Below are 13,426 nucleotides of genomic sequence, written 5' to 3' on the forward strand. Positions count from 1 at the left end.
GGGGTGCCTCAAGAAGAAGGTGAGGAGGAAGAGGGAGAAAAGGGGGTGGGGCAGAACATATTGACCTTAAACTCAACATAATTTAAGATTGACCTAGATTTCAAGATGATGAGATGGTAAGATAATTCACAAACAGACGTCACGAAATCAGTTTTCTTGCCACCGGCAACAGAAATTGATCCGATGCGTTTCGTTATACCTGTAGTTTTGAAACCTATGACTGAGATAAAGGAGAAAACATTAGAAAAAAGGTTTAAGTAGACAGAAGATAAGATGATGCACTACGTCATACGTCTGTATGTAATTGCTCCTGCATCTTATTGTCACCAGCAGTATAAAACCACAGTAGGCTTACTGAAAAGTGCAGTCGCGTATTATTGACGCATTGAGATAGCATCGTTCAGATATCCTTGGGCCTCATCGTGATGACATCGGTTATGAGGTACAGCGTTTTGTTTTTGTTTTTTGCTTTATCGTCGATATTCTTGTTTGTTGCTGATTTTGCAATCGTTTTGCTATTTTGCTGCTGTTGTAGTTCTTTTCTGTTTTCTGTTTTGTTATTGTTGCTGTTGTGTTTTCTTGTTTGAGTAGTTAGCCGTTCAAGAAGGGGCTGTTGTTTTTCTTCGTTGTCGTTGTCGTTGCTGTTTGTTTAGTCGTTTATTGTTTGTTTGTTTGCTTGTTTGTTTGTAAGTTTGTTTGTTTGTTTTTTTGGGGGGATACATGGTTATAGGAGTTTATTCTGGTTGTGTTGTTGTTGCTGCTATTGTTTTTGGTGGAGGGGGGGTGAAGGAGAGAGGAGTAGGACGGCGTTATTTTCTTCAAAAAGGCGAGGAGGGGGGGCATTGCTTTAAAAAACTTTTAGAGACAACGTAGCTCAGTGAACTTTGGTCTTCTAAGTAAAGTACAGTGGGAAAAAATCAGAAGCAAATCATGAATTGAAGTAAATATTTCAAAGGACAGTCGATTATTTAACTGTTGAGTTACTGCTTCAGGCAGTGATAATGCATGCACATTATAAGCACAATAAGTTGGCGCAGGTCCCAGTAGAGTTTGTCGCAACCAGACATTCACTTTGTTAAAAGATGTGAGTTGCGCATTAGAAAGAGAGGGGGGGGAGAGAAAGAGGCAGAGAGAGAGGAGAAAGAGAGCGAAGGGAGAAAGAGGGTAAGAGATAGAAACAGATTTAGAGAAAGAGAGACCACGAAACGCACGCGCGCACAAAAAGAGAGAGAGAGAGAGAGAGAGAGAGAGAGAGAGAGAGAGAGAGAGAGAGAGAGAGAGAGAGAGAGAGAGAGAGAGAAGAGAGGGGGAGGGAGGGAGGGAGAGAGGGAAAGAAAGAAGAAATACAGAACGAGACAGACATACAAGAAGCGGGACAGATACTTTTAACGGAGAAACGCTTGTTCGTCGACATTTTGGTAATCCACTTTCATGCTACCCACACTCCTAACATAAAAAAACTAACTGAGAATAAATTGTTTGCCCTTTTCTCTTGTCTACCTTACCTTCCCGCTTCTCCCAGGCTGTCTTTCTAGATATATCCGCCCGTCTCGTGTCTTGGCCTACAAGCAATCTATCTTTGTTTCTAACGTTAACCCATGTTTTAGGAGGTGGACCACATTTGTTTTTTATCAAGGCCCAAGAGTAGATTACACCATTACAACACACAAGAAAACAAGAAAAGCTGGTTTTAATCTCGTCGGAAATGGGATTTTCTTAAATAGAGCTGGGAAGGGGGCGCCCGGGGCGGGGGAGAAAGAAAGAAAGAGAGAGAGAGAGAGAGAGAGAGAGAGAGAGAGAGAGAGAGAGAGAGAGAGAGAGAGAGAGATTACAAGTCCTATTAACCTTTCCGCAAAGAAAGTAAATTGGAAATATTGACGTGTTGAAGACATATAGGAGTATCGCTTTCAGAGACACCAGTGAACACGCTTACTCATTTCCATTCCTTGACTCTCAAATTGATCTCTCGTGCAATATACTGCCGCAGGTCACCGCCTTTTATTGCATGTGACCCCGTTTTGCCCTTGCGTCGTCTCTCTCTTTAAGTGAGAGAGATACCATCTGTTCTCTTAGGGGACAGTGGTGAGGTTGACGTGAGGAGCAAAGACGTCCTCAGTTTCTCCTGCTTTGAGAGGTAGTAAACTCATTTGACCCTCTGGTAACGGATTATATTTTAAGTTGCGTTTCCTTTTTCGCCACACACGGAGTGGACCAGCTGAGGTTAAACGAAGTTATGGCGGAGAGGAGCAAGTTAGTGAAAATGTTAAAATTCTATCCATATTTTTTGCATGACTGTTTTTCTTCTTTTTCTGTCAGTCTTATGCAATTGTGATGTATATAACCCCATGGAGTTTATGTGCTTTTCAAAGTTATGGCTGGTTTTTCAGAAGTTTGAGCCTGAATGGTTTGTTTCGTTATTTTTCGGTTGGTTGGGTTTTGGGGTTTTTTTAGTCACTTGCAAAATTGAGTGAATTAGGAACAGTTTATACAGTTGTATTTTATCAATATATACCCGATATGATCCTGCTTTGCTTTAAAATGTTTCTTATAGTTTTATCCCTATAACTAGTCTAAGTGTAAAAATATGTTCATGCAGAGCACAAAAGTCATTGATAATATGCATAACTGGTAAAAGTAAATATGCTTTGAAAAGATAACAAAAGTATAATCTAATAATTAAAACTAAATAATGTCATCACGACCCGTTACTGTTTTACAATCATTATTAGCAATAACATTGTTACTCATTATTATCATTCACACTGATAGAGTAATAATTTGTTGTTTGTATTATTATTGTATTATTTATTATTATTATTATCATTATTACTGATGTTGTTGTTGTTGTGGCTGTTATTACTACTATTGTTATTCTTCTTCTTCTTCTTATTATTATTATTATTATTATTATTATTATTATTATCATTATTATTATTATTATTATTATTATTATTATTATTATTATTATTATTATTATTATCATCATTATAATTATTATTAATTTATCACACTATTATTAATGTTGTTGTCATAAATCAAATTTATTGTTATTACTTTAGTGTATTATGACTAATATACCAATATCATTATTGCCATCGCTATTGTAAGCAATTTTATTGTTATTGTTATGTTACATTCTCCCCCTCCTCTGTCTCTCTCCTTCTGTGTTTATGTGTGTGTGTGTGTGTGTGTGTGTGTGTGTGTGTGTGTGTGTGTGTGTGTGTGTGTGTGTGTGTGTGTGTGTGTGTGTGTGTGTGTGTGTGTGTGTGTGTGTGTGTGTGTGTGTGTGTGTGTGTGGTGTGTGTGTGTATGTGTGTGTGTGTGCGTGCGCGCACGCCCTCCCTCGTATGACTATGTGTGCGCGCATGTTTATCTCAATCTCTCTTTTCACTCTCTTTCTCTCTATCTCTCTCTATTTCTCTCTTTCTTTCTCTCTCTCTCTCTCTCTCTCTCTCTCTCTCTCTCTCTCTCTCTCTCTCTCTCTCTCTCTCTCTCTCTCTCTCTCTCCCTCTCTCTCTTCGACGATGTCCGGTTCAACCAGTCTCAGACGAAAACAGCCCATTATGGTCCCTGTGGGCAGACTATCGATCACAACTGTTCACGCAAAGCATCAAAAAACCAAAGTCCACTTGAAAATGTATGCAACTGGGTCGTTTATAGCAGTCTCAATTTCCTTTCAAAGTATTTCAGTCGCTTCTAATAGGCCAAATAAACATAGTAATGTGCAAAACTCTGCTCCACAAAACGAACAGTGAACCCTTCGCCTCTCGGAATACCTCAGAAAATTTGGTTTGTTTGCCTTTCTCTGTTCGGCTTCTGTGAATAGAGTCATTGTGTTCCAACGAAAGAGTCATTCGTTTCCCTTGCACATTAGCTGTAAGCTGACAAGAAAAGTACTTAATTACCATTTGATGACCCTAGACAGATTGCTCCTTGACGTGGTGACGTTGGTGTGAACTCAGGGTCACCGGTAAGGCATTGTCGAGAGACGGGGTGCACTACCTTCTTAGTCCAGGGGCGAAATTGTATGCCATAAGATCAGAGTTTCAGCGGGCCCAAATCACAAACTTAGGCATTACAAAAGCTGGAAGAATATGTGTTCACAGTACAGCGGCAAAGAAAACAGTTTTTGACAAGGTTTGGACATTCATTTTTTAGAACTCTATAACTTCTAACAAAAAACATAATTGTGCATGGTTTTCGGTGTCTTGGAGATACGTGTATTATTTTTTCTTTATTGTCAAGATATAAGACTATCAGTTAAAAACTGTAAGATGCATTCAAAGCTGCCAATAGTGAGGAAGATGCTAGGAATTTTTCTTTTCATTTTGTGGTTGCTTTTTTTTTCGGTTTGTTTGTTTTTTGGGCTTTTTTGGTTTGTTTCTTTGTTTTCTTTTGGGGTTGGTAGTTTTTTGTGGGGGTGGGGGGGGGGAGGTTGGGGGTTGGGGTTTTTTTTAAGAGTCTGAAAATCTATCTCATGCCTGGCTATCCGGCTGAGCAAGAAATGAAAGAAGTAGTGAAATAACGGTCTGTTGGGTTTGGGTTTTTTTCAATTAGAAAACTTACTCCATAATGTAAAACGAGTTTCCAGGTACAATGGTGTGGTCCCAAATTGTAAATGAATAATAAATAGCACATGTATAGCCCATATCTCCGCTCAACAACAAGCCCTATGCGCTTTACACTGCATTATTGTTGGCACATGCCTTGAATTTTAAGTTTCAATTTTAAGAGCCTTTAATTTTTCAACCCACCATTGTCGGCCATATCAATAATCTACCTTATTGCTTATTGCATTTCGAACTAAAGGGACCAGAACACTGCTGCTTGGTAAAAAGAAAAGATTTTTGAGGGGCAGGGAGGCTTTTTCGGTGGATTTATGAATGTGTGGAGAGTTGCAGCTTTGCCAAGCCTTCTCGTTTGTGTATTTATAGGGGAGAGGAAGGGTAAGCGTACAAACGCTGTCTTTAGGTATAAAAAGGTCATGCCGAAGGGGAATGAGAGATTGCATATACCTTGCACTTAATTTCACAGTAAGGTGGTTAATGATGTCTCCAGAGAGGGGTTTTATTTCTTAATTCAAACATTGTCTAAGAAATAACTGCACTCCAAAGATTCTAAAACCGGAGCTCTCTAAAAAGAATACATGTACTTTTACTACAGTACTACAGTGATTGGGAAAGGGTGGCAATTAATGAGACGTGTCATTAACAGTTTAATTGAACGTTTGAGAAGCAATGGATTATGTTGTGTTGAAGAAATTAAACCTAAAAAAGAAACTGAAAGTTGAACTACTTTTGTTGTCAAATTTATTATTTCAAAATCGGTGAATGTTTGAAAAAGAAAAACATGTGTTATTCTTCCCTGTTTCGTTGATCCTTCCAGATAGTGTATACCCCACGCTGGGGGAAATGTGGCCTACAGGAATGGTACTCGTCTTTCATGCCAAAGGTATGGGTTCAAACCGGTACGTGATGGCTTGATAAAATTTCTCTTCTTCTTTTTCTTCTACTGTTTCTGTTGCTTATTTCTCCTCTTCCTCCTGTCATCCTCATTTTGAAAAAGCAGTGAAGAAAAACCATGTTAAGTGCTTTTCCCGAGGACTTAGCGTCGGGCCCCTGATGGGATTCAAACCCATGACCTATTGGATACTATCCCGGCAGCCAGACCCCCAAACGACCATCACCGCTCGTAATAATTCCCATATTGTACATTCACAGACACAGTCGAATCTGCGCTAACGGCCACCTGTCCAAGAAAACCACCTGCACAAATGACCACTTCCTGCTTGTTCTTTCTCTTATAATTATCATGGACTCTGTCCAAGACGTCCACCTGTCTAAGACAGCCACTTTTCTCTTGAACAATGAGTGACCGTCTTAGACAGTTTGGACTATATTGTATTTTGTATTTGTCCAGGTGGTCCAACCTGTCTCAAGTGATCGGACGAGCCTGTTCGCCGGTGTCCTCGCCGACCATCCAGCGCGCCAACAGAGGCGGCAGGCAAGGTCAGAACTCTCCCTCCCCCGGCTCCACAAGCTGCCCCGACACCTTCATCATTAACAGCGGCAGCAGCAGCAACAACGACAACAGCAACAACAACAACAATAATATCTACAACAGCAACGCCGACAGCATCAGCAGCAACAGCAGCCTGAGCAGCCTGACTGCGTCCATCACCAGCAGGGAAGGTGGAGAGCAGACAATGGCGTCCAACATGTCTTTCGCGGACTGGCGTCAAGCGAGCAACGAGAGTCTTATGACGACAGCTGAGAACCTCTTGGATAATTTAGAGGATGTAGCTGATATACTCACTGAGATAGACGACAAATACATTACGGTGAGGCCTACATTTTTTTTGCCTCGATATCATATGCATGTAGAAGAATGAACAGTAGATGTCTGTGTTGAGAGAATGTCAATCTTTAGAGGCTTAAATTTAATGTCACAATGAGCTCCGAGTTGTGGATTTATTTTTTTTTAGATTTTTTGTTTTACCGGCAAGGTCCATTTTGTGTATAGTTGGGGTTTTCCATTGTTATTATATAGAATATTTCCTATCGCGGATTGCCGAGTTCATGAATACGATGTCTCTGATACAAAAACCTATATTTTGTACTTAGGTCTCTCTTTAAGAAGAGTATGCAAAAAATGTTGTGAGGTGTTTCTTGTTTTATGCTTGAACCTTCAAAAGCATTTTTTGGCTACTCAACAGGAAGGGGGGGGGGCTTTTTATAGCTCTTCGACACCCGTTGAGGCAGGTTTAATGTATTTATGCCGACGTATATCCAGGTGTTTGGGCAGCTTCTTTCCTGAATGGTTCCAGATCTCCCATGTGGTCGAATTGTTTTCTTTGAAGACACTCTCTGTTGTTTTGTTTTTTTATTTAAGCAACACACAGTAGGATCTTGGGAATTACAGTGAATGTAGTGGGGGTTTTAATCGTTCAATCTTTAAGCTTCATTTTCCACTGGCGATGTGAAGGAGAGAATGGTTGTGAACGAAATCTCATTTTAAAAATAATATTAGATGTCTGAAAGCTGCTCTAGGTTCTCTTGGAGAACCCGTTCCTGGTAAAAAGAGGTTGACCATAGTACTTCAAAAGTCGTAGGTTATCTGAAAATAAGACCCTCACTGTAGAAGAAATGGCTACTGATAATTGAGCAGTCAAGCTTGCTTTGGGGAAGCGTTTACTCTCCAGTAGGCGTCATTGTCATTTGATGAGCTTTTCTAAAAACCCTGAAATTGAATTTCGGTTAAGATCGATCTTCGAGGAAGACAGTTTCATAGAAGCATTCCAGCTAACACCTTAATAAACCTATAGAGGTCTAACTCTTTGAAGAATCGTTATATTTTAACTTGAAGCAAATCTTTTCAAAAATGTTTGGCTTGATCTTCTGATACCTTTGATATACGCCACTCTGGCGCCTTGCACTCATTCTTCCAAGAATTGAAGGTTTTAATCTTTAGAATCAGTGTCACTCCGAAATTACCTCAGTTCGTTTTCCATCACGATAAAGGATTATTTGACAAAAGTTATTGCTGTTTACGTAACTTCTCCTTTGAGCAGTCAAACTATGAGGAGGGCTTTCTTTCTAAATAAAAAAACGTACAACAGTTCACCAAAAGTTGTCTTTGAACTAGGAGCTCCTCTTGTGGAAGTGGCTGCTAATTTATGTCAGCCTCATTTTGGTTGAGTTGATAACTTGCTCAGCTGAGAGGCTGAAGACTCTGGTTCGAACTTTGTCGTTGGGCGTCATTTGTTTGGGGAGCTTCCGTAGCTCTAAACTAGCCAGTTTTATCAAAGATAGACAGTAAATTTATCAGTCCATTGTCACAAATAACCTTACAGTGTTGAAGAGGCATTTAACCCAAACATTAACCTTCACTTTACTTTACTATTTACTTTTTCTGTCCTCTTCTGCCCCCCAAGTATTGAGGAGGTGTACAACTGTCTCGGACGTGGGCTGGGTATGTTGCCTTTTTGGTCCTCATGTTGTTCCTTTGGAGAGTCTCTTTGACTCTTTCAGTCCATCTTTTTCTTGGTCTTCCTTACCGTACCATATCTAAAGTAGCCACGTAATAATAGTTTATTGTTTTCACTTGTGTACCCCACTGATCGTCGCTGGTTTGGGTGCTCTGCTGTGGTCCTGCTCCTTCTTTCCAGTCGAACATCTATCATCCGTAGCTCTTCTTCTTTTTCTTTTTTTTTTGTATGTAACTCTTTAGTAACACTGCTAACCTTTGGTACTTATATGATCTATTTGTGTTTTAAGTGCCGTATAACTCTTATCAAAAAATAAAACGTAAACCCCAACAGAGCGCAGAGAACGAGGAGGTGGACGACGCGAGGGCCAGCATCATCCAGCGGTTCCACGAGGGCGTGGAGTCTGCCCGCAATGTGGTGGGCGTGCTCAAAAGGGAGAAGTGGCGACTCAGTAAGCGAGAGATGAGCGTGGAGCTCAAGATGGGAGAACTGGAAGACTACAAGTCCCATCTCAGGAGTGATATGGTGAGGCTTTGTTGTCTTGGTATGCAAAATGTCCCTTTGTTCAAACATTGTTTCCCTTGTATTATTATGTCCTTATCTTGTCTGTCCATAAATCTCAGTCTACTTCTCGGGTCCTCCTTCTTTTTTTCCGTGAAAATGGCCGTTATAAATTGTTTCTCGTTGTTTTTTTTAAGCTGTAAAAGAGTGTTTATGCCCTCCTTGATAGAACTGCAGCCCTATTGATTTATTGTTCCGTTCTAAACAAGATCAAAAGATAGAAAGAAGTTTGAAATAATGGTTTAGACTGATTAACCTGCTCATCCAAAAGGACGAGTAGAAAAATATTTGAACGCCCCCCCCCCACACTCCCTTTTCCCCCAACTGAGTCAAAATATCTTGTATAATATGCACTTAATACATGTACAGTAGATGGGTTGTACATTTACAAGTCAAAATCTAAGCAACATTTATTATTGCACGTGTTTCTTTTAATTTTGTTATTAGCTCTTATCCGTATCCAATCTTTTGTCCCGCAGTCTTCTCTGAACCAAACAGTTGACGCACTGAGCATGCGCGTGGTACAGCTGGAGAATCAATTGGTAGAGGCACAGGAAGTACAAGAAAATCTGGAGGCGGAAGTAGCCGAACACAAGCGGTGTATGGAGGACGCCACGCAAAAATATTCCGGTACTTATCGTTATTATTGTTTGGTATTTTTGTTGTGTGGGGTTGGGGTTTTTTGTTGTTGTTGTTGTTGTTTTGGTTTGTTTGTTTGTTTGTTTTTGTTGGTCTTTTTTTGGGGGGGGGGGTGGGTTTTGTCTTACGTAAGAATTTTTTTGGATAGGTGAACAGCTAGTCAACGCAAAATAAGATCATATTTTGCTTAAAGACTGGTTATGGCAAATTCTAATGCCGATATATAAATAGAAGAGGCAGAGAGCTCATCAAACAGGAGTTGAGAAGTTGAACGTCCTTTTAAGGCGTTGAATAGAAATAGTTGTATGTTGGCTTTCTTTCGTGTAGGTGTTTTAACTCCCATATTGACACAATTAATATATTTGGATAATTTAGGCTTCGACCCTGCCTGTCAGGGTCAATCCAGTCAGAAACGAACTCAACATCCCAGCAAAAAGTCTGAGATACTCGATAAAAATATTCCACTCTCGAGAATCGAACTCGGATCTCCTGTGTGCGACAGCGACGCCCTTAACCGTTACACCACAGACACTGGAACACTGAACGGGTTAGTTTGAACACAGACCAATCAGATCCATGGTTATAGCTCCAAACTTACAGGATATATACAATGGAGGCTGAGTATAATGCAAACTAATCTTTTAGAAAAGAACTTTTGATCGCGGATGTAGTTTTGTGTCAAATTCAACACACTCGGAAAAACAGGGGGAATAACGATGATCCAGCCGAAACCGAGTAAGCTAATTGGCGTGCCCTTTATCTGTGACTAACATCAGCTATCATCACTTTTAAGCGAGTTCTTGTTGGCTTTCTTGTGTGTGTATTTCAGGTCTTTTTCTCCTTCTCAGTGATACTATTGCTACAATTAACTTCTTGAAACACTTGGCTGTTATAGCAACGTCCTTAAAGCATACCAATGATTTTGGTGGTTTTAATATGGGCAATTTTACGTCCCCATCAGCACAGTTTTTATCATTTAGGAGGCGAGCTTCTGACAGTGCCTGTCAGGGCCAAGCCGAGCTGAGGAGGAGACATCATTTCAGCAGAAAGACAGAGATACTCAATCAAAATTGTCCACATTCGAGAATCGAACTCGGGTCTCCTGTGTACGACAGCAACGCCGTTAATCACTACAACACAGGCACCGGTCAATGATGTTTACCCCTGCATAGTTATTTTACACCGTATTAAAGATGACGTAAGAATCTGCTAATCAATTTTATAATACGCGTTTATGATGTAAATGTCTTACAAATCCGAAATAAGCTTCATTTTCTTCCTTTCTCTTACCACTCAGAACTTCTGAAAGAAAAGAACGCAGTGTCCAAGGAACTAGGGACACTGAAAAGCCACACGATGGACACATTGAGCAGTGAGAACAGCATGCTGAAGAACGAGATCATGGTGCTTAGGGATGAGAACCACAAGCTTAAGGTATTACCTTGTCAAGTACCACTGTAAGCGCTCAGACATACTCTCTCTCTCTCTCTCTCTCTCTCTCACACACACACACACACACACACACACACACACACACACACACACACACATACACACCATACATACATACACGTACACACAAACATACACACACACTAACAAGAGAGAGAGAGAGGGGGGGGGCAGGCTCAGATGTTATCTTGCTCGACTTTGTTGGAGCGGATGAACCTGTTTCGAATCCCCAGTAGAGCTTTCTTGAACTTGGACTGTTTGCGGAGTTTTCTAAAAAGACTCCCCACTACACAACTCGGTCCAATAGGAGATGGACGTTAAATTTCGAGGTCTCGCCTCCCCACCACCCCTCTCCCAAATAATCTCACAGTGTTACATTTTACTTTACTTTTATCCGCCGCTTATACCCTTTTGGAGGTCGCGGGAAAAAAGAGATGTCTCTCTCTGTCGCCAGCCGGAGAGCTTGGGTCAGGGGGATGCCGTGGGTGGTTAATGTTTCCCTGACTTCATCTATCCAGGTCTTTCTAGGTCGCCCTCTAGCCTTGTTGCCATCGAATTTTTTTATGTAGGCACGTTGTGCTGGATTGTGTGTTGGTAATCGTGCTGTATGCGGCCATGAAATCCACAATTGATTTTGCTGGTGTTATTGAACATTGTATTTTGTTTTCAATGCTAACATAACATTCTGGTCTCCTCTTCCACCAGGAACTGATCCGCGGCGCTGAGACACACCCACAGCAGAACGATGACGACCACTTGGCGCGACTGACACGTGACTTTCTCAAAGAACTCTCCAGTCTAGAAGTAGAGAAAACAATCCACGGAGACGATTCCGTCGCCGAGCTACAAGACCAAGACAGTAGCAAACTAAATGGCACATTGTGATGTTTTAAATGGACAAACTGCTGATCCGACCATTAGTCCTTTGAACCCAGAAGGCCGGGAAAACCGCCAAGAGGCGCATTTCTCGGCATCCCATAAGGCGGGTGCACCTTTGGCTCAACACTTTCAACTAATCGATTAGTCCAGGGACGGGTATTTGGGAAACGTCGAGACAATAGACCTAAAGGTACAGGATTCAAGGGCTTTTTTTAAAGTTAAAGAAACAGAAGCAGTTCTTCTCCGGGCAGGAAGCATATGCTGCCGGTGGTTATCCCAATTCTCATAGTTTGAGTTTGAAGTGGAATGGATGATATTAGTTGAGGTTGTTTTTTATTAACCTTACAAAAAGGACAGTCGTCTGTCGCCTGAGTTTAGTCAAATGGTATATAGGTTTATCGCCCCTATCAACACTATTAGGTCATGTAAGAGGAGGGACCTCCGAGTTTAACGCCCTTCTCCGAAAGGACCGAGTCAAATGGGAAATTCATGTACGTAAAGTGCCTTTCCCAAGGACACAACGTCAGACCGAGCTGAGGCTCTGTGCTAAGTCAGACCACATTCATTCAGCAAGTCGGGTGTGCATGATCTGACCAGGTAGGGTAGCAGAACTGTCCAGTGTATCAAACAGAACTCAGTAAAGACAAACCTAGGCCTCTACAAGATATGGTCAATCGAGCAACTGGTTCATAATGATTCTGTGCCGATAAACAGGGGCATAATCAGCCTTGGTCAAAGTATGAGGGATTCCCAGCGAACTCTAATGTAATACCCAGTGCCCACTGGGGGATCGACGAACCGATCGCCTGATTTGCCTTTGAGGCTGCGAGTCGGCCGATCGGTTTGTGTCACGATGGTCGCTTTGCGCCCTCAATCTGGCTAGCCCCGACTACCAAACTAAACCGAACTGAACCGATCCTGCCAATGGGCACCCCGTATTACACTTATTGGGGAAAAAAGGAAATGAGAATGTATTACTTTGAGAACGTACAGAATCCTAAAAACTTCAGAAAGCTTGCCTCAGCAAGCATGAGCCACAAGAGTAACATGACAAGGTGTGACTTTGTCTGACTCCAAACGGTCAAAACGCAAAGTGAACGTCATTAGATATGATGCTCTGTCACTCAAAATTGTAGTCATAAGGTCGGAATTGCCAAACTGGCAAGGTAACCTCATCTGTTTACCCTACCATTCCGTACAATTTACTTTAGAAAACTGTACAATTACTTATTTTCTTTCATCTGTTTACATCAGCCATGTGGTAATTTGGAAATTAATGTGTTATATATATATATACATTGCATTGTTTATGGAAATGTAAATAAAACAAGTACAAAAAATAAATAAGATTAACAAACCAAGATGTCTGGAAATTTCTTTTGTTCCATTTTCTCTTTCCAAAGAACATCAGTCAGTGGTAACATTCTTTACAGTGTGGGCCTACAGGGGTAAAAAGGAAAAGTGAACACAAAACAAATGATAAGTCAAAACAGCGGGTGCCTTAAAAAAGAGGACCTATTTGAATACAGTAGCAATAACTCAGTCCTCCGAGGGCCAATTTCAACAAAACTTGAAAGAAAACGAAATTCACCCAAAGAGACGTCAAATTTGTTAATGCAAAGAAAATCATTCTTCTCTTTTAACCCTATCCATAAGTCGTGTTTTACTATTGTATCCATACGTCGTGTTTTACTATCGAATCCATACGACGTGGGGAACTCTGTGCAACCACTTTCCAAAGGGGAAATACTCGTTAATCCGATCCGTACGCTTTGCAGAGTAAAAGAAAAAGTAAAAGTTGTTCCTGCATCCGAGCCGGACATTGGGGATTGCCTTGTTAGTGAGACAATTTCCTGGGCCTTCGGCATATTGTGGTAGGGTGGCCAGTTCCTTTCCACGCCGCCTTTG

General features: G+C 41.0%; 1 protein-coding gene across 3 annotated transcripts in view; it reads left to right on the forward strand.

Moving 5' to 3' along the window:
* LOC101845744 (uncharacterized protein PFB0145c) overlaps positions 1 to 11,992 on the forward strand; it is a 23,655-nt gene extending 11,663 nt beyond the window's left edge. Inside the window, exons 1-6 of one of the 3 annotated variants that reach the window (XM_013087612.1) lie at positions 2,089 to 2,134; positions 5,920 to 6,340; positions 8,321 to 8,512; positions 9,028 to 9,178; positions 10,485 to 10,621; positions 11,345 to 11,992. In XM_013087612.1, the coding sequence (XP_012943066.1) occupies positions 6,206 to 6,340; positions 8,321 to 8,512; positions 9,028 to 9,178; positions 10,485 to 10,621; positions 11,345 to 11,524 (795 nt within the window). In that variant the 5' untranslated portion in view covers positions 2,089 to 2,134; positions 5,920 to 6,205 and the 3' untranslated portion in view covers positions 11,525 to 11,992. Of the gene's footprint in view, positions 1 to 2,088; positions 2,135 to 2,154; positions 2,251 to 5,919; positions 6,341 to 8,320; positions 8,513 to 9,027; positions 9,179 to 10,484; positions 10,622 to 11,344 lie in introns of those variants that run through there. The other 2 variants (XM_005090747.3, XM_013087607.2) reach the window with 2 other exon arrangements.
* The last annotated feature ends 1,434 nt before the right edge of the window (positions 11,993 to 13,426 follow it).

The sequence above is a fragment of the Aplysia californica genome, unplaced genomic scaffold (genome assembly GCF_000002075.1).
Source record: "Aplysia californica isolate F4 #8 unplaced genomic scaffold, AplCal3.0 scaffold00021, whole genome shotgun sequence".
In the NCBI taxonomy this organism is placed as follows: Eukaryota; Metazoa; Mollusca; class Gastropoda; order Aplysiida; family Aplysiidae; genus Aplysia; species Aplysia californica.